This window comes from Geotrypetes seraphini, chromosome 9 (genome assembly GCF_902459505.1).
Source record: "Geotrypetes seraphini chromosome 9, aGeoSer1.1, whole genome shotgun sequence".
Taxonomy (NCBI): domain Eukaryota; kingdom Metazoa; phylum Chordata; class Amphibia; order Gymnophiona; family Dermophiidae; genus Geotrypetes; species Geotrypetes seraphini.
In genome coordinates this window covers 73,756,658-73,783,446 of record NC_047092.1, presented here as the reverse complement: position 1 = coordinate 73,783,446, position 26,789 = coordinate 73,756,658, and the positions used below count along the sequence as shown (strand labels likewise).

The window sequence follows — 26,789 nt, the reverse complement described above, 5'->3', positions numbered from 1 at the left end:
GAGAAATATGAAGGTGCCATCTGCCAGGTTTTGGAGTGCTTTTCTTTTTTTTTTTTTTATTTCCATGTCATGCAATTGTCAGCCCCAGGCCCATACACCCAAGATATGCTTTTAACAGTACTGGCACCCTCGGACCAGTCAGTAATTTTGGGGCATTAAAAGCCAGCGCTTCAGTGTGTGCATCACCAGGCGATGTAAGACCATTGCCTGGAGTGCTCGTTTTAATATTAATGACCTTGTTGTACTACATTTGCATAGCAGAATTGGAGGCTGCTACAAAGCATGGAAAAGGCCGCAGTGAGCCATTATGTTCGTCAGTAGGTAAAATACTTCAATGCTAAACTGGATAGAACTGGTTTAGTGTTGATCATTAAATGTACAGTAGGTTTAGAACATCGGGGCCTCAATCTGTAATCTTACCTTTCTTTTCCTGTACTCAGTTCCACAATTTAGTAGCTTGTAAAGTTAGTTTATAAAGGTATTTGATGTAGCACCGCAGAGCCCATATTAGCTATATATGAATCCCATTTTATTTTCTAACATGCTTTCACAACTTGGTGAGAATACTAAGCATTCAAAATATTTTCTTTTATCATTACAAACTTATGTGCTAGCGTGAGATTCCAATTTCTTAACAATTAGATTCACATGTTGCTCTGAAGCACCTACCTGAATTGCTGAATTCATGAAACATGTATTTCCCAAATTACTAAGGCCACAGAGACCAGGTTGTTCATTGTTACTTCCTGACTCTGAGTAGTCATAATTCTTATAAGAAGCATAAGAAGGAAGGCAATAATTTGAATTTTTCACACTGAAAGAGAAGAAAAGAATTTGTCAAGATGTAGCTACAAAGAACTTACTTCAATACCGATGTTTTGCTTAAATACCAACGCTTGTGAAAACATGGTGATTGGGATTTGGAAACTGTCTTGAAATTAACTTCTTTAGTTATAAATCTTAAGCTCTAGCACAACAAAATTCAATTTTTAAGTTCTACATCATTTAGTTTATGCTACATCTGTACCGGTGATTGAAGGCAGTGGCTTCAGTGCACACACTGTCTTTCATGGCGATAGAACCAAATTTAAAACAAACAAATTTCAAGCACCATCCACAGCACGACAGCATTTTATCAATGTCTGTTTTGCATTCTGTTGCTCTGACAGAATCCTGTATTGGCAAGAAGTTCTGCTTCAGTTCCCAGAAAAAGAGAGAGCTGAGGTTGCAAGCCACTCTGCCACAGCTTCCATAAGTAATCTATTTATAGGTTCTTGCTACAGTAGTGTAAGTCCAGTATTCATGTGCTGAAAAAATTATTGAAAAAAAAAAAAGGAAAAAGAAATAGCAGGGCAATAATTAATGAGCAAAAAGCTTGATGAATAATATATTATCTCCTCTTCACTTTCTATTAGTAAAATCCATGCTAAATACAGACCTAAAAATTTCTAGGCATGTATTCAACTTTCATTTATACACCCTACATTAACAAGCTCTCCTATGTAGTATTATCCCACTACAAAGCAAATGCAATATTAAAGATATCCGTGTGCTTGCAGAATGATACATTAAGGGTAGTCGGCACAATATACACAGCTATCCAGTTAAAATGCTGATAATATGCAAAACCATAGCAGCCAATGGGAACTTGTTGATTTCACTGAGAATGAAGTATATTTCCTACAGTCAGCTGAGAATGATCCAGTAAAAAGCCTGCATCTAGCAATACCTTTTCAACAGATACATTAAAATAGTACTACATATTTTATTATCCAAGTTAAATGATGACAGGGACAAACATTCTACAAGTTCTAGGCCATATACTTCAATTACAGTGATACTTATAATTGTAGCCATTATCATCATGACATCTGTTTGAATGTCAGAATTTGGCCCTGCTGAAGGGTAGTCTGCATATGTGAGAGTGAAAACGGAAGGCAGGGTTGAATGTGAATGTTTTAAAGGTAAATGTCATACTGAGGGATCAAATAAAATAGAAATTTAGGGAGAATAAAATTTTACATCAGATGAATGGTATTACGAACAAACTAATATAAATGGTAGACTTCTGTATATTTATTTATTCATTCAATTTTCTATACCATTCTCCCAGGGGAGCTCAGAATGGTTTTACATGAATTTATTCAGGTACTCAAGCATTTTTTTCCTGTTTGTCCTGCTGGGCTCACAATCTATCTAGTGTGCCTGGGGCAATGGGGGGATTAGGCGACTTGCCCAGTGTCACAAAGAGCAGCTTGGGTTTGAACCCACAACCTCAGGGTGATGAGGCTGAAGCTTTAACCACTGCGCCACACTATCCCCAATAGTATTTGTTCACCACAAAGATAAGATATCAATAAAAATAATATTTTTAAAAGACCCCTTTGGTACTACAAGAGGAAAGGAAAACAGGCAGGTTTCATAGGGCTTACAACAGTCCTTTATAAGGACTCAAAATCTATACTTCTATATTACGGTACACTACTAAAATAAAAGTGAAATTAGAGAATTATATTAATGGCATTATTGACAGTAGACAAGGGAACTGAAACAAATTTTAAAATTAGACTGAATATGCTTTATTTTCAATCAATTTATAATATTTCATACTAATTAAACTTACCACGTAAACAGAGTAGTTATACAGACTGCTTCAATCAGTATAAACATACAAGAAACTAAAGGAAACAATAAAAAAGAACCCCAACCCCAATTATCTCTTGTTATACCTACCATGCAGAAGATTCAACAGAAAAAGCAAAGCAGTAACCAGTAGCCATACAAAAGAAAACAAATGATGGAGAAAGGCACCAAGGAGGAGAATTTTTATAAAAGGGGATTATGTACTTACCCTAGTAAGATCTTTTCCAGTAGAGAGGTGAGACATTCTAGACCAGGGCTGCCCAAGTCTGGTCCTAGAGATCTACTGGCAGGCCAGGTTTTCAGGATATCCACAATTAATATGCATGAGAGATATTTGCATACCAAGAAGGCAGTGCAGGCAAATCTTTCTCATGCATATTCATTGTGGATACCCTGAAAACCTGGCCTGCCAGTAGATCTCGAGGACCGGACTTGAGCAGCCCTGTTCTAGACCATAGGATTATTTCCCACTACTCGCATGGTCTGCAGAAGAAATCCATCATAGGTTTTTCCCTCTGCCTCTAGTGTACTTCACAGGCTAGTTTAGCGCCCTCTAGCAGTCAGTACCCAAGCACAGAGACACACACTCATCTGTGAGGCACCTGTAACGACAGGCTAAACTATTTGTTCTGCTCAAACAACTAAAAGTACCGTTAACATCCAACAGAGGAGTCATGGGGTTCTGAAAAGAATGTACTCTTGATCCAATGGATGTTGAAAACGCCATATATCAATTAAATCCCAATTCTCCAAAAACTTTTTCAGATATTTCCTATCTTTTTTGCCATACATAGCAACACGGGAGGAATTATCTCTCTCCGGGTCTACTCCCACAACAGGTTATACATATGTACAAACTCTTGTTAACCCCAAAGGGTTGACCAGTCGCCAAGAAACAGATTAGATGAGCAGAAGGAGATTGAAATCAGAATCTGAAAAAGGCACAGCAAGGACAGGGCGGGTGTCTAGAATGTCTCACCTATCTACTGGAAAAGATCTTACCAGGGTAAGTGCATAATCTCCTTTTCCAATACAATAGGTGAGACATTCTACACCATAGAGACATACAAAAGCATTCCCCTAAGAAAGCTAGGGTGGGCTTGCTGTGCCGGCCCTTAAGATCGAGGACCCAAATGGCAGCAGAATCAAATGAGCCACCACAACAGGTGGTCAGAAAGTGAAACTCATAAGAGACATGCCAATAATGCAGGAGTACCCTGCACCCGTCTAAGTACTAACTATAGCAGACGATCCCGAGATTGGAACCTGTCAGCTGAACAACTGGGAAACACAATTCCGGATGGACATGGAAAGCCAAAACCACCTTCGGCAAAAATAAAAAAAGTAACTGTCTGCTCTCAGGAACTAGGAGCAAAGGGTATCAACATGACAATGCCTACCATTCGTAACCTCTACGGTCCCAAGAGAGAGTGATCAGAAAAAAACAGTCAGGAGAGTTAAATCCCTGAGAGAAGCATCTCTCAGTGGATCAAAAGTTTCAAGTTTAATAGAGATTTGATTAATCACTTAATCACAATTCTAAGCGATGTACATAATAATAAAATCACAAAGTATGGGGAACAATACAATGGATAACAAAAACAAGGTCCAAGAGGACTATTGACGAACTTAACAGAACTAAGAACATAAGGGAGGGAAGGGATAAGAACTACAAATTATTTAAAAATTAAAGGGACATACAAGGGAGATACATAAGGAAAGGGAAGTTAAAAAATTACTTCAATAAAATTAGGCAGAAAAAGTAAAATTAGTTGGAAGGAGGCTTCGCAAAGCCAGACCGCACTACATTAAGGTCCCAGACCGGGAACAGATTCATAATGGGCGGCCAGACCCAAAGATATTTTTGCAAATCCGAGCAACATCCGGATGCCACTCCAAAGAGAACTGCCAATCCTGGTATTTAGAATAGGAGAGATCGGCCACCGGGATCCACAGAGATGCCACCATGAGGCCTATATCTAAACCCGCTTGGAGAAAGCAAGGACCCGTGACACCTGAGTCTAATAAGGGTGCACCTGTTCTTGGTCACTCCAGCGATCTAAAGGTCTTCTACACCTTAGTGTAAGCCGACAGCAAGGATGACTTGGTAGACCTAAAAAGCTTTAGATATGAGAAGCTCCAAATTGCCTTGAACTTTTTTTTTTTAAAGCTAAAGCTGCGCGCTCAAGAGCATAGCCGTAAGGGTAAACAACCCAGATCTTTCCTGGTAACCAGACCTAGTTGAGACGGTGAAGGAAAGACACTCAGGAGCAGACTGTATGCCACCCACAGTCGCATCAGATCCGCACACCATGGCCTTCAATGCAAATTGGGCACCACCAGAATGATGCAGCCGGGGTGAGTTGCAATCCTTCGAAGGACCTGGCCGAACAGTGACCAAGGTGGAAAAACGGAGAGAAGAACCTCCGGAGACCGCAATTGCTCAAGAGCATCAATTTTCTCACTTCTGAGCCGGATCTGCAACTGAAGAAGCATGGAACCATTTTGTTTGGTGCCGCGGCCATGAAGTCAAAGCAGGGCTGCCCCCAGCGCCTCACAAGCACTCAAAACACCTACTGCACTAGGGTCTACTCGTCCAGAACTTTAGACTGACGGCTGAACTTTAGACTGTCTGCTGGAACGTTGCCACATGTGCTGCCGTCAGCGCCTGGAGAAGACTTTCCGCCCAAAGGAAAATAAGTCAAGCTTCTTGAGCCAAGAAAGAGTTCTTGGGTCCTTTCTGATGATTAACAGAGACCACTGCCATCAATGATTTACCACTTCTGTGGTGATGGAGTCCAACAGCCCTGAAAAGGACGACGACCGTAGTGAGCATTTCCCAGCCACGAAGGCTGGCAATTGTGGTTACTACAATCCAGGAGGCAAGGCTTAATGGAACACTCTGGTAGAGTGAATGAGGACGAAGCCACCAGGTCATATACACTCTGGCCTCCAGAATTCTCTGCAGACTCAGCTCTAAGACATCTCGGTGGGGGGCCCAGAGAGAGAAAGGAAAGCAGTCTGAAGAGAACGCATGCGTGCGTTCGTCCAGGGAACCACATTCTGCTTGGTAATCCTGGAACCCACAAACTGCAGGATGTCCCAAGCCGAAGGGGCCTCCACCTTCTCCAAAATCTGTGCCCAGAGCTTCTATTTTCCAGCCTTGGGCAGGTAAACATGGCCTGCTGCCATATCGACTATTCCAGAGAGGGCTTTTTTTTTTTCTTTTTGTAAGTTGATAATTCAGCCTAGGTATTCCAGTACACGGAGCACTGTCGCTACCATATTGCGCCCCTTTCTCCGGGAGTGCTCTGAGTCACCAGGCGGCCAGATAAGGATGAGCCTGCAACTCCACCCACCTCAGAGGAGCCACTACTACCACCATTATTGTGGTGAAGGTCAGGTCGCCAGCCCAAAGGACAGGGCTGAAAACTGACAAACCTGATCCAGCACATGAAACCGCAGAAATTTGCGGTGATCTGGAAATATGGGAATATGCAAATTCGCCTCCGTAAAATCCAGGGAGGCCAGAAATTCCCCCAGAGCCATTGCCTCAGAACCGAGGAAGCTTAAGAGCTAGATGAAAGTGCTGCAAAATCAGAATTGGTCTGCAAACTTTTTATCCTGTCTTAGGAATGATAAAATAAACATAGTATTTGTGTAAACCTGAAGGTTAGCTTGGCACCGGCCATACTGCTTGAAAATCCAACAAGCTGTGGAACCACGGGGTGCAAGTATGTCCACTGATGGATCAGAAACTGGCTGGCAGGCAGGAAACAGAGGGCTGGAGTAAAGGGCCACTACTCAGACTGGCTATGCGTCACGAGCGGAGTTCCGCAGGGGTCGGTGCTGGGACTGCTCCTGTTCAATATATTTATTGACGACCTGGAGGCGGGAACAAAATGTGAGGTTATAAAATTTGCGGATGACACCAAACTCTGCAGCAGGGTTAGAACCGCGGAAGACTGCGAAGACCTGCAAAGGGACCTAACGAGGTTGGAAGAGTGGGCAAAAAAGTGGCAAATGAACTTTAACATAGAGAAATGCAAGGTTATGCATGTAGGGAAAAAGAACCCGATGTTCAGCTACAAAATGGGGGGATCGCTGCTAGGGGTAAGTAACCTTGAAAGAGACCTGGGGGTGATGGTAGACACAACAATGAAGGCATCAGCAAGTTTCAAGTTTCAAGTTTATTTATTCTTGATGAATCGCCTATATAAATTGCTAGGCGATGTACAATGAAATAACATGTATTAATAAATGAAACAAGTACAGTATTAATAGTGACATAAAAAACAAATGTGTTGTAAGTTAAAATATAACACCCTTTACAAATTGATTGTAAACCTAATTTTAAAATAATGTGTGGGTAAAACATACAAGACATGTGTGGTTAAGTGGGGGAGTAGTTACAGTTTTTGATAGAAGAGAAGAAAAAACATAAAAGGGAAAAACACAATGCGCGACGGCCTCAAGGAAAGCAAACCAAATGTTGGGTATCATTAAAAAGGGTATCACTGCCAGGACGAAGGAAGTCATCATGCCACTGTATCGTACAATGGTGCGCCCGCATCTGGAGTACTGTGTCCAGTACTGCTCTCCATACCTCAAGAAGGACATGGCAGTACTTGAGGGAGTCCAGAGAAGAGCAACTAAACTGATAAAGGGTATGGAAAACTTCTCATATACTGATAGATTGAAAAAGCTGGGGCTATTCTCCCTGGAGAAGCGGAGACTTAGAGAAGACATGATAGAAACCTTCAAAATCCTGAAGGGCATAGAGAGGGTAGACAGGGACAGATTCTTCACAATGTGGGGAACCACAAGTACAAGGGGGCACTTGGAGAAATTGAAGGGGTGCAGGTTTAGAACAAAGGCTAGGAGGTTCTTTTTTACCCAGAGGGTGGTGGACACATGGAACACGCTTCCGGAGGCCGTGATAGGCCAGAGCACATTACAGGGCTTCAAAAAGGGTTTAGATAGGTTCCTAGAGGATAAAGGGATTGAGGGGTACAAATAGGAGTTGAGCTAGGTTATAGGAATAGTCAGAGACCACTGCACAGGTGATGGTCCTGAGGGGCCGCCGCGGGAACGGACCGCTGGGCGGGATGGACCTCTGGTCTGATCCAGCGGAGGCAAATTCTTATGTTCTTATGTTATGTTCTTAACAGCAGCCTGGAGAAAGCTCACTATGTCTGGACTCTCGACAGGAGAAGACTTGAACTAGTCTGAGAGAGACTGGGAAAACCAGCTTGCAGCTCAACTGAATAAATTCCATGACCCACTGGATTTTAATAATGTGCAGTCAAGCAGGCTGAAACTACTAGGACCAAACCTCCTATCCACAGAGGGGCCCTTGGCACACTGATGTCATTGGATCAAACAGGCAGATCATGCAGGAAGAGCAGCAGTAGACAGAGCACGCCTGCAGCCTGGAACCCTGAGAAAATCTCTGCGAAGAGGATGAAAAATCTTGCCTGTAGTTATGAAAATATCATCAGGAACCACTCAAGTGAGGATGCTCAGCACCCTTGGGCTGTGTTCTACTATCCTGTCAAGTCTTTGGGTGACGGTCCATTACCGAATTAAAGAGGTCAACCAGATCCTTGTCACACAATAACTGCCCCTGAAAAGGTAGCCGTGCCAGAGTTGCCTTGGAGGAGAAATCATCAGCTCAATGTCAAACCCAGAGCATTCGGCAGGCCGGAATAGATCCGCTGATACCCTTGCAAGCACCTTCAAAAGGTCATAGAAGCCATCCGCCATGTAGGCCATCCCAGCCCACCAAGCTGAGGAAAAGGCATTTGCAGTTGAGCTATACAGGCGTGTGCCACAAAGGACATAGGCACTGCAGCTCCATGGTTAAATAGCTGGTTCAAAACTTTCCAGAGAACCACATCCACTTGGCTGTCTTGCATAGCTTTCAACACAACTGTCCCGTCACAGGGGGAAGAGTTGCGTCAGGTCAGAGAGCCATCAGGGAAACTCCCTTGGACTGACACAAAGCCGCGGACACTCCTGTACCCAAGGATGCAAGCTAAACAGCCTGAGCTTTCCATAAAGGACCCTCCAGAGAGTCCACTGATCCAGAACTATGAAGTCATATCCGGAAGCCAGGAAAAGTTGCAGATTGCGAACAAATGCTGCAGAGCTACGGAGAAAAAGTTGAAGAAATGAGAGGTGCGGGCTGGAATTCACATTCAACTCTGGCAAGGATGAAGCAATGAGATCCAGTAGCGCCTCAAACTTAAACAAGCACTTGACAGTTGGATCTTCTCTAGGATCCGGAGCCCTAAAGGGATCCGTGGATCCAGCACTCATGTCCAGATTCCCAAATCCGGGAAGTGCAGCACTGTCCAAAAAAGGATCAGGTAGATCCGGTGCAGCCACTGGGACCCAGATACAGTCTGGGAAGGAGGAACAGACAGCATAGACAAAGGTGCAGAGACCCCTATTCCCCCCCCCCCAAGGCTACTCAGCCGCCGAGATGCGAAGCAGGGAAAACAGAACAGCACCCAGCAGCTGAACCCCTGGAGTAAAATATGGACCCACAAAATCTTATAAATTCTGAGAAGGTATTTGGACCCTGGGGCATAGAGGCACCGTTAGATGACTCATACTTGCACTTCTTAGGCTGCAGAGAATGTGTCTCACAGCAGACAGACAAAGCTGCAGAACCAAGCCCCAAAAATAAATGTGGCTGCCCCAATGGGCTAGCTGAGTGTGTAATCACCTGCTTCTGTGAAGGGGAAGCTGAACCAGTAGTTACTATCCCTCCCCCCGACCGTGCCACGTGGTGCAAAACGCTGTAAATGTGGCAAATTTTTTCCCAAATTTGGTATAAATCCACACAAGACGACCCTGAGGACTCCATTCCAGCAGTTTTTCTGGCAAAATTTCAAATTGTTAAAAATTTAAAATGGCCGATGGACCCAATTTTGCTTCAAAAATGCACCAAAACGACATCTCGCAAATTTTAAAAATTACAAAAACAACTTATTTCAGGTGGGGGAACTTGGAGGAACACAAGGAAACCTTCATAACCTCTCAAAATCAACTTTTAAAAGATCAAATTTGGGAACTTGTCAGCTCCTCTTTACTCTCAGTTACTGGACACAGACAGCCTTCAGCTGCTCCCAGCCTTTTCAATGGCCGGTTTAGAATTCATTGCCACACTGCTGGAAATTCATCCTTCATAAGAACATAAGAAGTTGCCTCCACTGGGTCAGACCAGAGGTCCATCCTGCCCAGCGGTCCGCGACCTGTGAAGTGGTTACTGACCACTTCTATAACCTACCTTAAGTTCTATCTGTACCCCTCTATTCCCTTATCCTCCAGGAACCTATCCAAACCTTCCTTGAACCCCTGTACAGAGTTCTGGCTTATCACCTCCTCCGGAAGCTTGTTCCATGTGTCCACCACCCTCTGGGTAAAAAAGAACTTCCTAGCATTTGTTCTAAACCTGTCCCCTTTCAATTTCTCCGAGTGACCCCTAGTGCTTGTGGCTCCCTACAGTTTGAAGAATCTGTTCTTATTCACTTTCTCTATGCCCTTTAGGATTTTGAAGGTTTCTATCATGTCCCCTCTAAGTCTCCTCTTCTCCAGAGAGAACAGCCCCAGCGTTTTTAACCTGTCAGCGTAAGAGAAATTTTCCATACCTTTTATCAGTTTAGTCGCCCTCCTCTGCACTCCCTCGAGTACCGCCATGTCCTTTTTGAGGTACGGCGACCAGTATTGAACACAGTACTCCAGGTGCGGGCGCACCATTGCGCGATACAGCGGCATGATGACTTCCTTCGTCCTGGTTGTGATATCCTTTTTGATGATGCCCAGCATTCTGTTTGCTTTCTTTGAGGCTGTCGCACATTGCGCCGATGGTTTCAGTGATGTGTCAACCATCACCCCCAGATCCCTTTCAGGGTTACTCACCCCTAGCCGTGTTCCCCCCATTTTGTAGCTGAACATTGGGTTCTTTTTCCCTACATGCATGACTTTGCATTTCTCTACGTTAAAACTCATTTGCCACTTATTTGCCCAGTCTTCCAGTCTCCTTAGGTCCCTTTGCAGGTTTTCACCGTCTTCCTAACCCTGCTGCAGAGTTTGGTGTCATCAGCAAATTTGATAACCTCACATTTTGTCCCCGTCTCCAGATCGTCAATAAATATATTGAACAATAGAGGTCCCAGCACCGACCCCTGTGGAACTCCGCTCGTGACCCATTGCCAGTCTGAGTATTGGCCCTTTACTCCAACCCTCTGTTTCCTGCCTGCCAACCAGTGTTTGATCCATCGGTAGATATCCCCTTGCACCCCGTGGTTCCACAGCTTTTTTAGTAGCCGTTCGTGAGGTACCTTGTCGAAGGCTTTTTGGAAGTCAAGGTAAATGATGTCTATGGATTCCCCCTTATCCATCTGGCTGTTTATTCCCTCGAAGAAGTACAGCAAGTTTGTGAGGCACGACCTTCCCTTGCAGAAGCCATGCTGGATCGCCTTCAGTTGTCCATTTTTTTTTATGTGTTCGCAGATTGTGTCCTTTACCATTGCTTCCATCATCTTTCCCGGAACTGAGGTCAAGCTCACAGGCTTGTAGTGTCCCGGGTCACCCCTTGATCCCTTCTTAAAGATGGGCGTGACATTTGCTATTTTCCAGTCCTCTGGGATCTCCCCAGTTTTTAGGGAGAGGTTACATATTTGGCGAAGTGTCTCTGCTATTTCGTTTCTCAGTTCTTTTAGTACCCTTGGGTGGATGCCGTCCGGGCCTGGTGATTTGTCGCTCTTCAGTCTATCTATCTGTCTGAGGACATCCTCTTTGCTTACCTCTAGTTGTACCAGCTTTTCGTCATGTTCCCCGTTTATAATCACCTCGGGTTCTGGGATATTGGATGTGTCCTCTCTGGTGAAGACTGACGAGAAGAATTTGTTTAACCTGTCAGCTATCTCTTTTTCCTCCTTTATCGCTCCTTTCCTGTCTCCGTCGTCCAGTGGTCCCACTTCCTCTCTGGCTGGTTGTTTCCCTTTCACATACCTGAAGAAGGGTTTGAAGTTTCTTGCTTCTCCTGCCAGTCTTTCCTCATATTCTCTCTTTGCTTTCCTGACCTCTCGATGGCATTCTTTCTGGTGCCTTTTGTGCTCTTCCTGGTTCTCCTTTGTTGGTTCCTTTTTCCATTTCTTGAAGGATAATTTCTTGTCGCTTATCGCCTTATTAACTGCAGTTGTTATCCATGCTGGGTTTCTAGTTCGATTTTTTTTGCACCCTTTCCTGAACCTTGGGACGCACAGGTCTTGTGCCTCGAGCACTGTGCCTTTAAGCAGTGTCCAGGCTTCCTTTACGGTCTTCATCTTCCCTGAGTTGTTGCTGAGCTTTTTTCCTACCATTTTCCTCATGTCTTTGTAGTTTCCTTTTCTGAAGTTGAGTGCTGTCGTTGTGGTTCTTTTCACCTTTGATGTTCCCATGTTTAATTTGTACTGGATCATGTTGTGATCGCTGTTCCCTAACGGTGCTAGTACCACCACTTCCTTTGCGGGTCCTTCTAGCCCGTTGAGGATTAGGTCCAGAGTGGCATCCCCTCACGTTGGTTCTGTGACCAGCTGCTCCATGAAACAGTCTCTTATCACCTCTATGAATTTAGTTTCTCTCGTGCAATTTGAGTGCCCAATGTCCCAATCTATTCCCGGATAGTTGAAATCCCCCATAACCACCATCCTTCCACTTTTGCACACCTGCCTCAGTTCGGCCTCCAGGTCCAGGTCGTTTACTTCTGGCTGTCCTGGTGGGCGATAGTAAAGTCCCAATTTGATGTCAGCTCCTTCCCCTCCTGTTAGTTTAACCCATAGTGACTCCAGACTGTCTGCCCTTATTGTTGTTTCTGATCTGGATGAAGGAATGTAGTCCTTTATATACAGTGCTATTCCTCCCCCCTTCTTGTGCGCCCTGTCTCTCCTGTAGAGTTTGTACCCTGGCAGGGCCACATCCCATTTGTTGTCCTCTGACCACCATGTCTCTGTGATTCCTATTATGTCTAGGTCCTCATTTCTGGCTATAAATTCTAGCTCCCCCATTTTAGTCCTTAGGCTCCTAGCGTTTGTATATAGGCAATTTAAGTCCCGGTTAGTTACCTTTTCTTTTGTGTCTACTCTTGATTTGATGCTCCTGCTGGTCTCCTCACGGGCTGCCTCCTGTGGTGTGTCTATCCCGTCCTCCGCCCGCTTCTTTGATCTTTGATAGCCCTCTGGTTCCGGCTGTGTCCTCCCTGTCTTGATCTTTAGCTCTACTTGCCTCTCGGGTCCCTGTACTGTATCCTTGGGTTTATGTCCATAAAGTGTCCATTTTGCCTCTAGTCCACTATCTTCCTTTCCTGTTTCAGTATCTTTGCTCGATACTGTGGTCCGATGTGTCGAGGTCAGATTGACTCTCGGCTTTCCCCTTGTTATCAGTTTAAAGTCATGTCTATGCAGGTCTGGATGTTACGTGCCAGCATCCTCGTCCCAGCCGTGCTCAAATGCAGTCCGTCTCTCCTGTAGAGCTTGTTTTTCCCCAGGAAGGTTGACCAGTTCCGTACAAAGAGGAAACCCTCCTCGTCACACCATCGCCTTAGCCATCCCTTTGTTGCTTGAAGCTTGGTCTGCCTCCTCGCGTCTGCCCTTGGTACTGGCAGGATCTCTGAAAAGGCTATCTTCCCTGTCCTCAGCTTCAGCTTCCTCCCCAGGATCTTAAACTGCTCGGTCAGTGTAGTCATGTTGAAATTTCTTCTGCTGATGTCATTGGTTCCGACGTGGATTATCACTGATGTTTCCTCTGTCTCAGCTCCCTCCATGATTTTTTCAATTCTGTTGGAGATGTCCTTTGTCCTCGCCCCTGGGAGACATGTCACTAGGCGATCCGCTCTGCCTCCTGCTATGTGACTGTCCACCTCTGGATTGAGTCTCCCACCACGATAGCAGATTTTCCTCTCCTCAGCTTCCTCCTGGGTCTCAGGTCTGTGTCGATGATTGGGTCCTCCAATCCTTCCTTCTCCTGATTTGTTTCTCCGCTAGGTTCCTCTCCCTCGGCTCCTGGTCCTGGTGGCTCCTGGCGGGTCCTGTCCTCCAACAGTTTGTTCTCTCCTGAAGAGCGGGTGTTCCTGTGTTTCTACCATCTTGCAGGCCTCCTCGATGAATCTTTCGAGCTCCCTGACCTGTTCGTTGAAGTGGTTCTCTCTGGTGGTGTCCTCAGTTGGTTCAAGCTCCCTTGGTTCCTCTATGGAGCGGAGTCCTTCTAGCTCCTTTACTTTGATCTGCAGTCTCCCGACCTCCTTCTTCAGGCTAGCCAGTTCCTGACATCGATTGCATATGTAGGCCTGCCTCCCGGAAGGGAGGTAGTCATACATGTGACAATCAATGCAGTATACTGGGAAGCTTTGCTGGCCTTCTGCTGCCTCCATTGTTCCTTCCTTGTGATTTAAGTCCCTTGGTGCGCTGGAGTTTGTCTGACGTGTAGCTAGGTGTAGAAATAGAGAGAGAAAAAAAATAATGAGAATAGAAGAAAGAAAATTTCTTTTTTTTTTTTTTTTTTATAAGAAGTTATTAAAGAAGATTGAAGATTGAAATTGCTGTTGAGCAGCCTGGACTCCTGGCTCCTTCTCTCGGCTCCTTCGCAAAGGCGCCCTCGCTAAGGCGAGCGCCTTTGCCGCTCGTCTTCGCCGCGCGCCGAACGGCCGCACGCCGTTCAAGCTGATCTTTGGGCTGCTAGTCAAACTCCCCTGTCTGACTATGCCTTCACTCCTGTGGACCACAGGATGTGCACCTAGTAGGGCAGAGGTGCGAAAATGCAGCCAGCATGTTGCAGAACACTGCTGAGCCCCCTGAGCGCTTCACAGTCTGCGCTCGACCCCCTGCATAACAGAGAGTGAGACTAGGTCAGGGACGGCCCTGAACTCCAAGGAAGACTAAGCAGATTGACTAACAGGGACCCAGAAGGGATCGGCCTGTCAGCTACAGACCAAAATCTGTGAATTCTCAAGCAGGCAGAGTTTCAAATCCATTTCAAATGAGAAAATACCTGCAAAAGGTATAAACTTACATCGAATTAAAATAATAAAATGGGGAGAAAAGAATCTACACAGCTGCAGCCATGCGTACAGAAGAAAAGACTGCTAGAGGGTGCTAAATTAGCCTGTGAAGTACACTGGAGGCAGAGAGAAAAACCGGTAATGGATTTCTTCTGCATACCATGCGAGTAGTGGGAAATAACCCTATGGTCTAGAACAGGGGTAGGGAACTCCAGCCCTCGAGAGCCGTATTCCAGTCAGGTTTTCAGGATATCCACAGTGAATATGCATGAGATCTATTTGCATGCACTGCTTTCAATGCATATTTAATTGGGGAAATCCTGAAAACCTGACTGGTCTACGGCTCTCGAGGACCGGAGTTCCCTACCCTTGGTCTAGAATGTCTCACTTATTGCACTGGAAACCACATTAAGGATAACTTTATAACAGACTGCCAGAAAAATATTGAAAAATGCACAGTACAGAGAACAGTTTACTATTGCATGATGGAGATAAGCATCAATTGTACTGAAACCTAACTAGCTGAGACCACACTCAGAGATGTAGAAATTATTCAAGCAGTTTTTATGTAGGACAGGAGAAAGGTCTAGGATCTTTCCCTCACACAAAACAGAAACCCTCTTCCATTTAAAAGTGTATAATAATATAGTGGAATTTCTCCTAGAAATGAGAAGAATATGACACTATTATAGTGGAAAATATATCTATTTATTTATATTTACTAATCTACTCAACTCAATGACTTAAGATGGCTTACATTAATAAAACAATACAGTAAAATTATTAACACATTTTATTCCTGAAAATTATGTATACCGTCATTAATGATCCATAAAACAAAACAGCTCATAACTCCAAAAATCTCCCACATACGCCCCATCCCAATCCAACCCCCTCCCCCACAAACCCTTACTAAACACTTGAAGCACTGTGAAACTACAGTCTGTTTCTGACCTAATCAGGTCTGGCAATGTATTTCAAAAGTTCGTACTACTATTGAAAAGGCTCTCTGCCTACTACAAGTCTGCAGTCACTAATCCTTAAAGGATGGCACCAATAACAAATTCCTACCTGTCAAATGCAATTTACATTACATTACATTGGTATCTTCTATCCTGCCAATATCTTTCAGTTCTAGGCGGTTTACAACAAGAGTTGGCCTGGGCATTTCCAGGGAGAATACATGGTTAATAGATGTAGTATGCGTCAGGATCTGTGGAGGGTCAATCAAGTTTAGTTAGATTATTTGACAAATTTCTTGAATAGAAAAGTTTTAAGTTCTTTCCTGAATGTTTTGTAGTCGGGCGTCATAGTCAGCAGATTGGACAGGTGGTGGTCTAGTTTCGCTGCTCCATCCCTGACCTAGCCTTAAAAAAATAGGACAAGAATTTTAAACTACCCCCTATATTTGACTGACAGCCACTGAAATTTTATTATAAGGCATTGCATGTGTACTTTGCCACAAGACCCTATGGAATTTTGCAACAATAGCACAATCTTCAACAAGACTTTAAGCAACTCTAGAAACAATGCATTTCCATAATTTGGGGTAATAAGTAATGTTGGAAGTGACTGTTAATCTTCTGTTTAATAATAGGTGCTGAGTAAATTTTGTTTACACTTCTCCCTCCGTATTCGTGGGGGATGCAGGCGGACCATAGGCACGAATATGGAAAAACCACAAATAACTTTTTATATGTTATTTGCGGTTTTTAGAAAATGCCGTCATTTTTATTATTAAAACTGCGAATAGCTTGGAGCAGGAAAGCAGCAATTTCAGGGCTTAGAGCAGGCAAGCAGCGATTACCAGCAATTCAAAGAGAATTTAGGACAAATAGCAGGCACGCGATTTTCTCCCTGCATGCTGGGAAGAAACCTTTCTCTCTATGGATGCTGGGAAGCAGCGATTTTGTGGGAGAAACCATGGAAGCAGCGATTTTCAGAGTGAATGGTAAGCAATAAACTTTTTTATCGGTACAGTAAAAGGAAAAAGAACTTTAATGATGATGTATTATGGGGGGGCGGAGTCAGCAGCCAAAAAATCACGAATAAGCGAATCCGCAGATATAGAAACCGCGGTTAGGGAGGGAGAAGTGTAGTAAATTACCATCCCCCCCCCCCTTTTTTTTTTTTTTTTTACACAAAACAGTAGCATGGTTTTTAGCCTTGGCTGCAGCAATAACAACTCCGACGCTCATAGGAATTCTATGAGCGTCAGGAGCTGTTACTGCCATGGATGGAGATAAAAACTGTGCTACTGTCTTGTAAAAAAAAAAAAAAAAAAAGGGGGGGGGGATTAGACCAATGTACTTAGCAAAAATGGAAATGCTAACTGATCATTAAGAAATTATTCACACCTCATAGACCAGTCTGATCTAATGGGTTGCTTTCTTTCCTGACTAGCAGATGAACGTAGAGATACCAGAGGAATTCTTCGGCATGCATTGTTTTAAATTGACATCGTTAGTTCTTGTCACTGAATTAACATATATGATGAGACTCCATCAATTATGTCATGTTAGCGTTCATGTGCGCCTAAATTTGTTTATATATTTTCATCTCTGTCATATTTATATTTACTTTTTATCTTTATTTAGATTTTTATTCTTTGTTTTACCATTTCTTCTAAAATTCCATCTTACAACGTTGTGAGAGATGTTTCTACAATATTACTGTATTTCCCCATATATAGGCCGTGGCCTATACATGAGTTTTACAAGCCTGTGTATGGGGCACGGCCTAGTTAAACGGGGTGGCCTATTCAGCAATTTTAAATCATTCCTCCCACCCCAGGTACCTTTTTCAATCATCCCCCTCCCCAAATAGCTTTTTCAGAGCCCCCTCACTGGAGGCAGATGGCGCACGGCTCAAATCACTAGCGGTGCAGAGCAGGTAGTCGCAATCTCTTCGGCCATCTAGCCTGCCCCCGCACTGCTTGCTGAGTGGCTGATGTCAGTTCTCACGAGTCACGAGAGAGCTGACGTCGGCCATTCAGAAAGCGGTGTGGGGGCAGGCTGGATGCCAAACTGATCATGGCTGCCTGCCCTGCACCGCACCGCACCGCTGGAGATCCAAGTTGCACGCCATCTAGCGAGAGGGCTCCGACAAAGGTATGGGGGGAAGGGGGGGATGATTGAAAAAGGCAGGGTGAGATACCAGAAGATAAGCCACGGCTAATATCATGCGGCGGCTTATCTTCCGTTTTTTAAACATAGGCTGCCCTTTTCTGTGGCCTATGCATGGAAGTGGCCTATGCAGAGGGGCGGCTTATATGTGGGGAAATACGGTATTTATAATTGCTTACCCCTTTTTTTTACTAAACTGCTATAGCGGTTATTAGCGCAGGGAGCTGAGCTGATTGCTCCGCGCTGCTCCCAACTCTCACAGAGTTCCTATGAGTGTTGGGAGCAGCACGGAGCATTCAGCGCGGCTCCCTGTGCTAATAACTGCTATCGCGGTTTAGTAAAAGGGGAGGTAAGTTCTTCAACTGTATTTTATTTATATACAATTTGGTTTGCCACAATCAGGATAGTGTCAACATGAAAATTTATTGTATACATATTTTTTTTAATGGTTTTAAATTTAATATTGTCTATTTACTGTGTGTTTATTTTTAGCATTATATATTTATAATTATTTATACTTACACACTTCATATTCTATTTATCATGCTGAGATTTTAGGACCATGAACAATATGGGAATGTATTTCTTTTCATCTTGTAGTTTTACTTTGAGAAATATTCACATTACATACGAGGTACTACCTAAAAGTTTGGGGAATTCAATTGTTTAAAAAAAAAAAATTGCTTACCGAAACTCCTAGTTTCCACCATGTTCTTTGAAGTAGTCCCCTTGAGAATTTATACAGCAATCCAAGCATTTTTCCCATGAATCCATGCATCTTTGGAAGTCATCTTGGTTGAGTGCCTTGAGGATCTCCTGCGATTCTGCCTGGATCTCTTCAATCGTGTTAAAACGGCGCCCTTTCAGTCGCAATTTCATTTTGGGGAACAGGAAAAAATCACAGGGGGCAAGGTCAGGCAAATAGGGAGGGTGTGTAATCACTGTAATGTCTCTGGAAGTTTTGAACAGACAGAAACACAATGGGCCTTCTGTTCACTGGTTAGTAGTCTTGACACAAATTTTGCAGAAATGCGCCTCACGTTCAATTCGTTGAACTGTCCCGTATGACTGTCCTACTATCTCACAAACATCGTGGATAGTTTGCCTACGATCTGCAATGATAGTCTCTCAAACATTTGCTATGGTTTCTGGTGTTGTGCTTGTTGACGGTCGTCCGGAATGGTCATTGTCGTGGACAGATGTTCGTCCGTCCTTGAAGCATTTGTACCAAAGAAAAGTTTTGTTTTGGCACTTGGCATCATCTCCAAAAGCTTCCTGGAGCATACAATGGGTTTCTGCAGCAGTTTTTTAAGTTTGAAACAAAATTTAATGTAGATTCTTTGCTCAGTAAAATCCGTCATATCGAAATCTGCTGAGTCACTAAAACACAACCGTACAAAATCGCACAGAACAAAACAATGCAATCACTCAGCTGCATGCCCGTTGACACACTGATTCGAAAAGCATACTGCTAGACACCTCTAGTGGCGGAAGAGCATACCATATCCAGTTCACGCGCGCTGTTCACATTCTCCAAACTTTTGGGTAGCACCTCGTAGATGCAGATGATTGTTTCTTTTGCTTGCTCACTTGTACTGATTCAAGGTATGTCAGCATAAATATGCACTCTACACTGTTTTTAGATCACCTAAGTCAACGTATAAGTTCCTTCCAGGCAGCCTCGTAAAACTTTTGATTATCCCTGCAGTACGACTAAGTCTAGATCGGCTCACATCCTGCCCACACCACTCCTTCAGAGGCCTAAAAAGTCTCTGGATACGTCTAAAAACCTGTTTTGATTATTGGCACTTGGACAACCTGTCTTTTAGGTCGTCCAAGTGCCGATTTGGGATGGGTTTTAGACATACTTCTGTTTCGATTAAGAGCTCCTTACTGTATATACTCGATTATAAACAGAGGTTAACCTTTTTCCCCAAAAATAAGGAGGAAAAAAGATTGACTCGAATATAAACCGGAGTTGGGGGGGGGGGGGGTGTGTGTTAATATTCAAGTGCAGCGGCATTGCCATGCCCCATTCCCCTTGTCTTCCCTTGCTGCTCTGCCAGGATCTGCATATTCATTTGGGAAATTCTGAAAATCCGACCTGGAGAGGGCCGAGGTTGGACATCTGTGGTTTAGAGGAAGCACTGGGGAGTACTTGTGAATGGTCTTACAAAATTCTCTTGCTGGGCTTAGTTGAGGAGTTGGAAAATCAAGAATTCCGGGATTATCAGTGCCGCTTTATTTTGATGGACTTACTGTTAGCTAAAAATTAATTTTTATCTCATTGGGTTGACTAAGCTCCCCACTCTCTATCAATGGTAATAATATGCTCCAGATGGGTGTGTGGGAATGTATGAGGTGCTCCCAACAGGTAAGCAGAGAGAAGACACTATGATATTATTTGGAAACATTTTCAATTGTTAGCACCTGGGAAATCCAGAAACAGGGGGGGGGGGGGGTGAAAGGGCAATAGAGCTGCTCAGGTGGGAAGAGGGATAGGTTTAATTACGAAAAATGATGGGGATGTGGTCATGACAAGTTGATGTACTGAACACTCTTAGAAATACTGAGGTAATTGATGTTATTTTGTCAATTTGTTATTCTGATATCTTATATTTATACTTTTGTATTTGGAAGCACGGATGATACTTCTTGGAAGATTATATGATGTACCATGTTCTTCATCTGAATAAAAAGAGTTTTGTTTGTTTTCTTTTTTTAAAGAAGTTTTGAAGGTAGTTGAAGAGGTTTTGTTGTCTGTGATTCGTCCATTTTTGGTACCTCTTTTTGGTATCTTTAACATAAGAATAGCCTTACTGGGTCAGACCAATGATCCATCAAGCCCAGTAGCCCATTCTCATGGTGGCCAATCCAGGTCACTAGTACCTGGCCAAAACCCAGAGAGTAGCAACATTCCATGCTACTGATCCAGGGCAAGCAGAAGCTTCCCCCATGTCTTAATAACATACTTTTCCTCCAGGAATTTGTCCAAAACTTTCTTAAAACCAGCTATGCTATCCGCTTTTACAACAACTTCTGGCAACGTGTTCCAGAGCTTAACTTATTCTCCGGGTGAAAAAAATATTTCCTCCTATTGGTTTTAAAAGTATTTCCCTGCAATTTCATCAAGTGTCCCCTAGTCTTTGTAATTTCTGACAGAGTGAACAATCAATCCACTTGTACCCGTTCTACTCCACTCAGGATTTTGGCCAGGTCACACATAATTTTTTGTTTGGTGGTAAATTATTTATGTAGAAGAAAGGGGTGGCTCCATCTATTTCCAACCTCTTTAAGTTTGAAAAGAAGTGGATATACTCTTCTGTGCTGTTTCAGCGGGTACACTGTTGGTGGTGATACATTGGTAACATTTTTAAAATTTGGACTGGATCAATGGGGCTCTCTCAGTTTTTACAATAGCTTAATCAATGTCACCCAATAATTAAATTTGAGATAAAGTGGGATTTTGAAAAGATCTTCTTTTTGAATGTACAGGTGATATGTTGAGTTTTTGAGACTTCGGTGTATATTAAGCCCATAGATTGGAATACTTTACTACATTTTACTATTATGCACTTGGGTTCATTCTCGGAGAAGTTTCCCTTTTCCCAGTTTATCTGCTATCGTCGGATTTGTTCTAGTACGAAGGAATATCAGGAGAGTGCTACGGAATGTTAAGAAATTTGAAACCCATGGATATCCTAATCATATAGTGAAGATAGCGGCTAAGAGGGCGTAGCATAATCACAGAGATAATTTACTGATTAGTAAGAGTTAAAAAGAAGAGATGGATGCTTTGGCATATGTGCTGAAATATAATGTGCATGGTTAAAGTCATTAAGAGACATTTGGGACTTTTGTCTGTGCCCCCTGTTTTTTTTGTAAAACCACATTTTTATTCTCTTATAGGTGGAGTTCTAATTTACAGGACTGTGTCCAGTGATGGTATGGGCATGTGATGGGCAAAGGAGGGTGACTCTAGGTAGGCATGTGAAATGCGAGCACAGTTGTGTGTGTGAATTAATGTTGGAGGTTTCCTGCTCCCAGGATCCACAGAATCAGAAGAAACCTCTTATATTCAGTCACTTCTTGTGTGTCAACTAATGTTATTTAAGTGCTACAATGTCCCTGTGATTTATGCTATGAGGAGCAAACTTCCAGACAGTTTAGAACGCAGCTTATTGAACATAGACACTGTATTGTGGCTCAGAAGAGGATGGAACTTTTAGCAGATAATTGCATAAAGTACATCTATTCTTCTCATTTAAATGTGTAGTGCTTGAGTAACTGACTGTTAGTGAGCGCTGGGGTACTATCCACAGGTGACAGATAGAGGAAACAGTGCTGGATATTTCTTCATCAAATTGTGGCGCCTACCAGGATGAATTTTGCTATTGAGTGGAAAGCCTTTCTTTGATTGGCTGGAAGGAAGAAGTCTGATGTCATGATGCTGTGAGTTTTAGTAATGGCGTTTGAGGTAGTTGCTACCATTGTTGAAACAGCCAGCATGATTTGAACTCTATGCATTACTCCCCTAACGATGTGTTTCTACGAAACAGGGTACGCCTGTCGGGACTGGTTGAAACTGCTATGCAAGTTTTGAGGAATGTTTGAAGATTGAAGGCTGCTGGTTCATAGATAAGTGACTAGTTTATAATCTACTAAGTATTTGTGCCTTTCAACCTGATTTTTTTCAGCAGAGAGTTGTTTATTCTTTATCCTGCTGTTGGCGAAAAACATTTATTTTTTTATATTTATTGAACGAGTTCTAGTGGAGCTTTTTTCTCTGACCTATATTAGAGCGGGCCTGCCATTATTACAGTGTTTCTGAAACTGCCAGTGCACTGTGTACACTGAGGGGATTTTTTCTCCACCAGTTTTTGTATCATTCTGAGTGTGTCAAGTGGATTCTTCTCCTCCTACAAAAGAGAGAGGCCTTTATGAAGTATACTGGATGCTCTATTCTATCCAATGCAGAAAAACAGGAATAAAACTGCTAAGCTTCTCAAACAAAAAACTTTAATTGCTGAGAAGCCTAGCCATAAGCCATAAGAACAGATCCACCATAATAACTGCAGGGTAGGGTGGCCCCCCCAAATTAATTAACACATTTAAATTTTTATTCCTTTATATAAAAATGAAAAACATACAAAAATTTTACTTAAAACAAAATTTAGGGGGTTGCCTCACCTCACTGTTTTTTTTAACTACAAATAAGCTTGACAGGATATTGTAATTCTTGTGCACTTGACATACAGTATGAGTTGCCTTTGACGCAGAAGGAAACTTTCGGTGGCTGGCCACTAGCCGAAAAACAAATTGCTTCTGTTCTTCATCTTTTGTCAAAAGTATTGTATTTTTCAATGATGCTTATCCCTCATTCTGCTGCATCATTAACAGTCAGTTTGGATGCCCAATTCCAAGGTTCCTTGAAAAATAGATCATAACATAACATAACTTTATTTTTCTATACCGCCTTAATCAAAAGAATTCTAGGCGGTTTCCATAAAAGAGAAAAACTGAACAATCAGTGAAATACAAAATAGTAAAAAATGAATATAGTCTGGAGTATTAAAATGACATTAAAAATTTTAAATTGATAGGATAAGATTAAATATGTTTAAAAATAAAGATAAAAGTACAGATTAAGAGATAAATTTATCAAATAATATTGTATTGATTTCTTTTCTAAAAGCGCCATAGGACAACATGGCTCCGCTGATATAATTACCCAACCAGGACTGTTGTTTGCTTGCTTGAAAATCAAGCATCTTATCTAAATAAGACCTGAGTTTACAGCCTAAAATCTTTGTGGGTTGTTTCTTCAAGAATATTTCTGATTTGTTGATCCTCCTTCAATCAAGCAATCAAAAAATGACTGTTCTATATGTTACAAGACTTTCAAAGGTCACCAGTTCTGTTTCATCTGTACGCATGAGACATTGTGGAATGCCTGACAATGATGGCCACTAAGTTTTGCACCATTCATAGCTTTGTTTTTAGTGCGATTCTGTATCATCAAAAAAGGCAAGTGCTGCTAGGTACTCGGACAGAAACCACAGATGTCTGGAAATAGCTGTGAGTACCTTGTTTGCAACAGTTTTATTCGTATAGTTTCTTCAATCTCCTAACGAAAGAGTCTATGTGTTGTGTCACTATCCTAACTTGATTCAATACTGCTATCGCTGATTCATGTGCCAAGTTAGAGTTTTGTGGTAAAGGTTTTCCTTTGTCATAGTGATAAAAATTGACCAGTCAAACATCCAGTACATGTAACAGTCTAGCAGTTGACAGCTGACTTTACAAGGAGTCAGTTTTTGGGTGCATATCGCAAAATAGATGATGCCATTCAAACTAATTGTACACAATCCCTTACATACACAACACATAAGCAAACAGTGCATGCTGGGGTGACCTCTAAATATTGTCTAATCAAGCTGAAATTTGACACATGAGTAAGATATACCAAGTGGACAAAAATAAGCCTTGTGGAAACAAGATTTGAGAAAGTTGATTTTTTTTGTGTGTGTGTGTGTGTGCATACTTACTGCAGGGGGACCATATTCCAGACCGCTAAAACCAACAAAACTACGTTTAAATGAGACCCAGACAAGAAAAGTCAGCAGTCATGGTACAGGTGATGGGTCTGGCAGATGCTCAGTAAAACTCAAGGCCTCATTCACCTGCAGAAAAATGAGTCTTACCACCATGCCGAACCTGAAGGCGAGCTGGGTACATCAATGCGGAAGATACTTTCTTCTGATTTAAGAGAGAGTAAGCAGTCACAAATTCTGCTTTGCTAATAGACTCCTGGAAAGTCCTGACAGCAAAGGACATTTTCATTTTCATATTGTAGAGGACCCACTGATTGTATGGCCAGCAAGATCTCCATTTTATGCACTGAATTGTCAAGAGTGTGGGGTTCAATCTGTGCGTACATTCTAATCTCATAGGTCCTGCCAAGGATTGTACTTTTAACATTTGAGCCAGGCATTTTTCCAGAAACCCTTGCAGATCCGATTCTTCAGATCCTCACCAAAGTAAGTTGGCTCGTTGAGATTGATTCTCCAACTCTTCTATTTTATTTATTTATTTATTTAAAAATGTATATACCGCATAAAACTATGCGGTTAACATATTGTCTTCCAGTTTCGACATAGTGGCTTGCAGTTCCTAATATTTAGTATTATGCTGCTGTATTCGATCATCAAAATCAGAGAGATGTTGTTGGTAAGTTAGGAAGCTGTCCACAGAGTTTCTAAGTGGTTATCGTCAGACTCCAGCTTATCTGCTATTTTTTTGCAGCCATTGTTCCACCGATGCTTCTATGACCACTTTCACCTCAGCTGCAATTTTGGCAACCCAAGCCAAGCTCACTGTCTGAGTATGCTGAGTATCCACCATCTTAGGTTCACCTGCTCTTGCTCTCTCCTTGTCACTGTGCGGCAATTTTGATGCCATAGTTACTTGGAAAGCAGCAATAAAAAGAGGTGCCCTAATCCACAAACATTCCTGGTACTGTTATAAGAAAAAAGAAAGCTCTAAAAAGGATCTCCGGAGTGGGGGGAAGGGGAAGGGCTGAAATCCTCTAAGAAGAGTTGGGAGCCTCTCTCACTGATCATCTGCTCACTAGATCAGTATCATGCGACACCATGCATTATTTATTTTGTATGTTTTCTTGAATTCCATTTAGATTATAAAAATAAAGACTAAATATTTTTAAATATATAAAATCTTTCATTAGGACTGGGCCCTGCTGAAGGAACCCCTAACTCTGTAGAACAGGGACCATTAAAAGGTGCATCAAGGGTAAAATACCACAGATGGTAGGGCTAGTCTGGAGCTAGATAGATCAATGGTCAGAGAGGGAAAACAAAAAAGCTCTTTTGAGGGGCTAGAGCTGCAACTAGGGTATTGATGACAAAGGAGCTAGGATCTCTTTATCTGCTGAAGAAACAAAACACACTTTGCATTTTGTCTTGAGGTCATGAGTTTGAAGCAGGTAGGACTCCAGTGATCCACCACTTGTTGAAATGAATCTTGATTCAGTTCGCCTTTCCCCACATTCAGGCAACGCCAATCTCAAGGATCTACCTGGATGCTCTCTATCCTGCCTATGTGAGGTGTTGAAATAGCCCAGTTGCACAGTGAGACTGCCTCTAGAATCACTGCTATGCTTTTGGCTCCTCCTTACTTGCTGATGTTGTGACATCCTGGTAGCTAGGTGGTCACAGTAGCTTGTGGATTCTAGAATGCCAGGTCCCAGAAGGCTGCATGATTCATTGTGCTAGGGAGGATGGCATGCAGAAAAGCCAGGAGTGGGAGGTCTGGATGGGGAGCAGTAGGGGTAGCTCCTTGAATTCTCTATAAATTATAGCTCTGTGGATTACCAAGTGTAGCCTTTCTGCACCAACTCCAGGACCCACTAGTCCAAGGTTATCAGGAAGGCAGAAAAAGGTGAGTTTGCTGCCCACTGCTACCTCCTTCTTCAATGGCTGTAGTGCTTCTTTCAGTTTGTACCAAAGCAATCGATCATCACTACAACATAAGAAATAAGAAGGATGGGTATGGGGAACATCCCCAAAACACATTTCTGTTTTGCTCTGTAAAACAAAATTGGAACAAGTTAATTAACACAACATAATTCCAGGTGGAACGAAACTCCCACTAATATTTATGGCGCTCTAAAAGACTCATACTTTTTTCTTATGTTCGATATTTTATTCTTCATATCAGACTGGCAGGAGAAGATCTCCAGCTGTGGACATACACTCTGTCTGAAGCAATAAGCAGACAAATACCAACTGACAGGGTGGGGCGTCAGGACTTCTAGACGCATCTACCAGAATGATTACCGAGGTAAGACCTAATTTTCCATTCTGGTGCAATGTGTTCAGGAGTCCTGATTATAGATTACATCCCAAAGTAGTCTCCCAAGACTAGGGTGGGACAGATGAGCCTGCCCTTAAAACCGA

The 26,789-nt window shown here is 42.8% G+C and overlaps 1 protein-coding gene across 9 annotated transcripts in view; it reads right to left on the bottom strand.

Moving 5' to 3' along the window:
- Positions 1–26,789, bottom strand: part of USP15 (ubiquitin specific peptidase 15) — a 323,996-nt gene that overhangs the window by 152,101 nt on the left and 145,106 nt on the right. For all 9 annotated transcript variants that reach the window (XM_033959056.1, XM_033959057.1, XM_033959058.1 and 6 more), the window contains one exon: positions 670–814. In XM_033959056.1, coding sequence (XP_033814947.1) covers positions 670–814 — 145 coding nt within the window. The remainder of the gene's footprint in view (positions 1–669; positions 815–26,789) is intronic.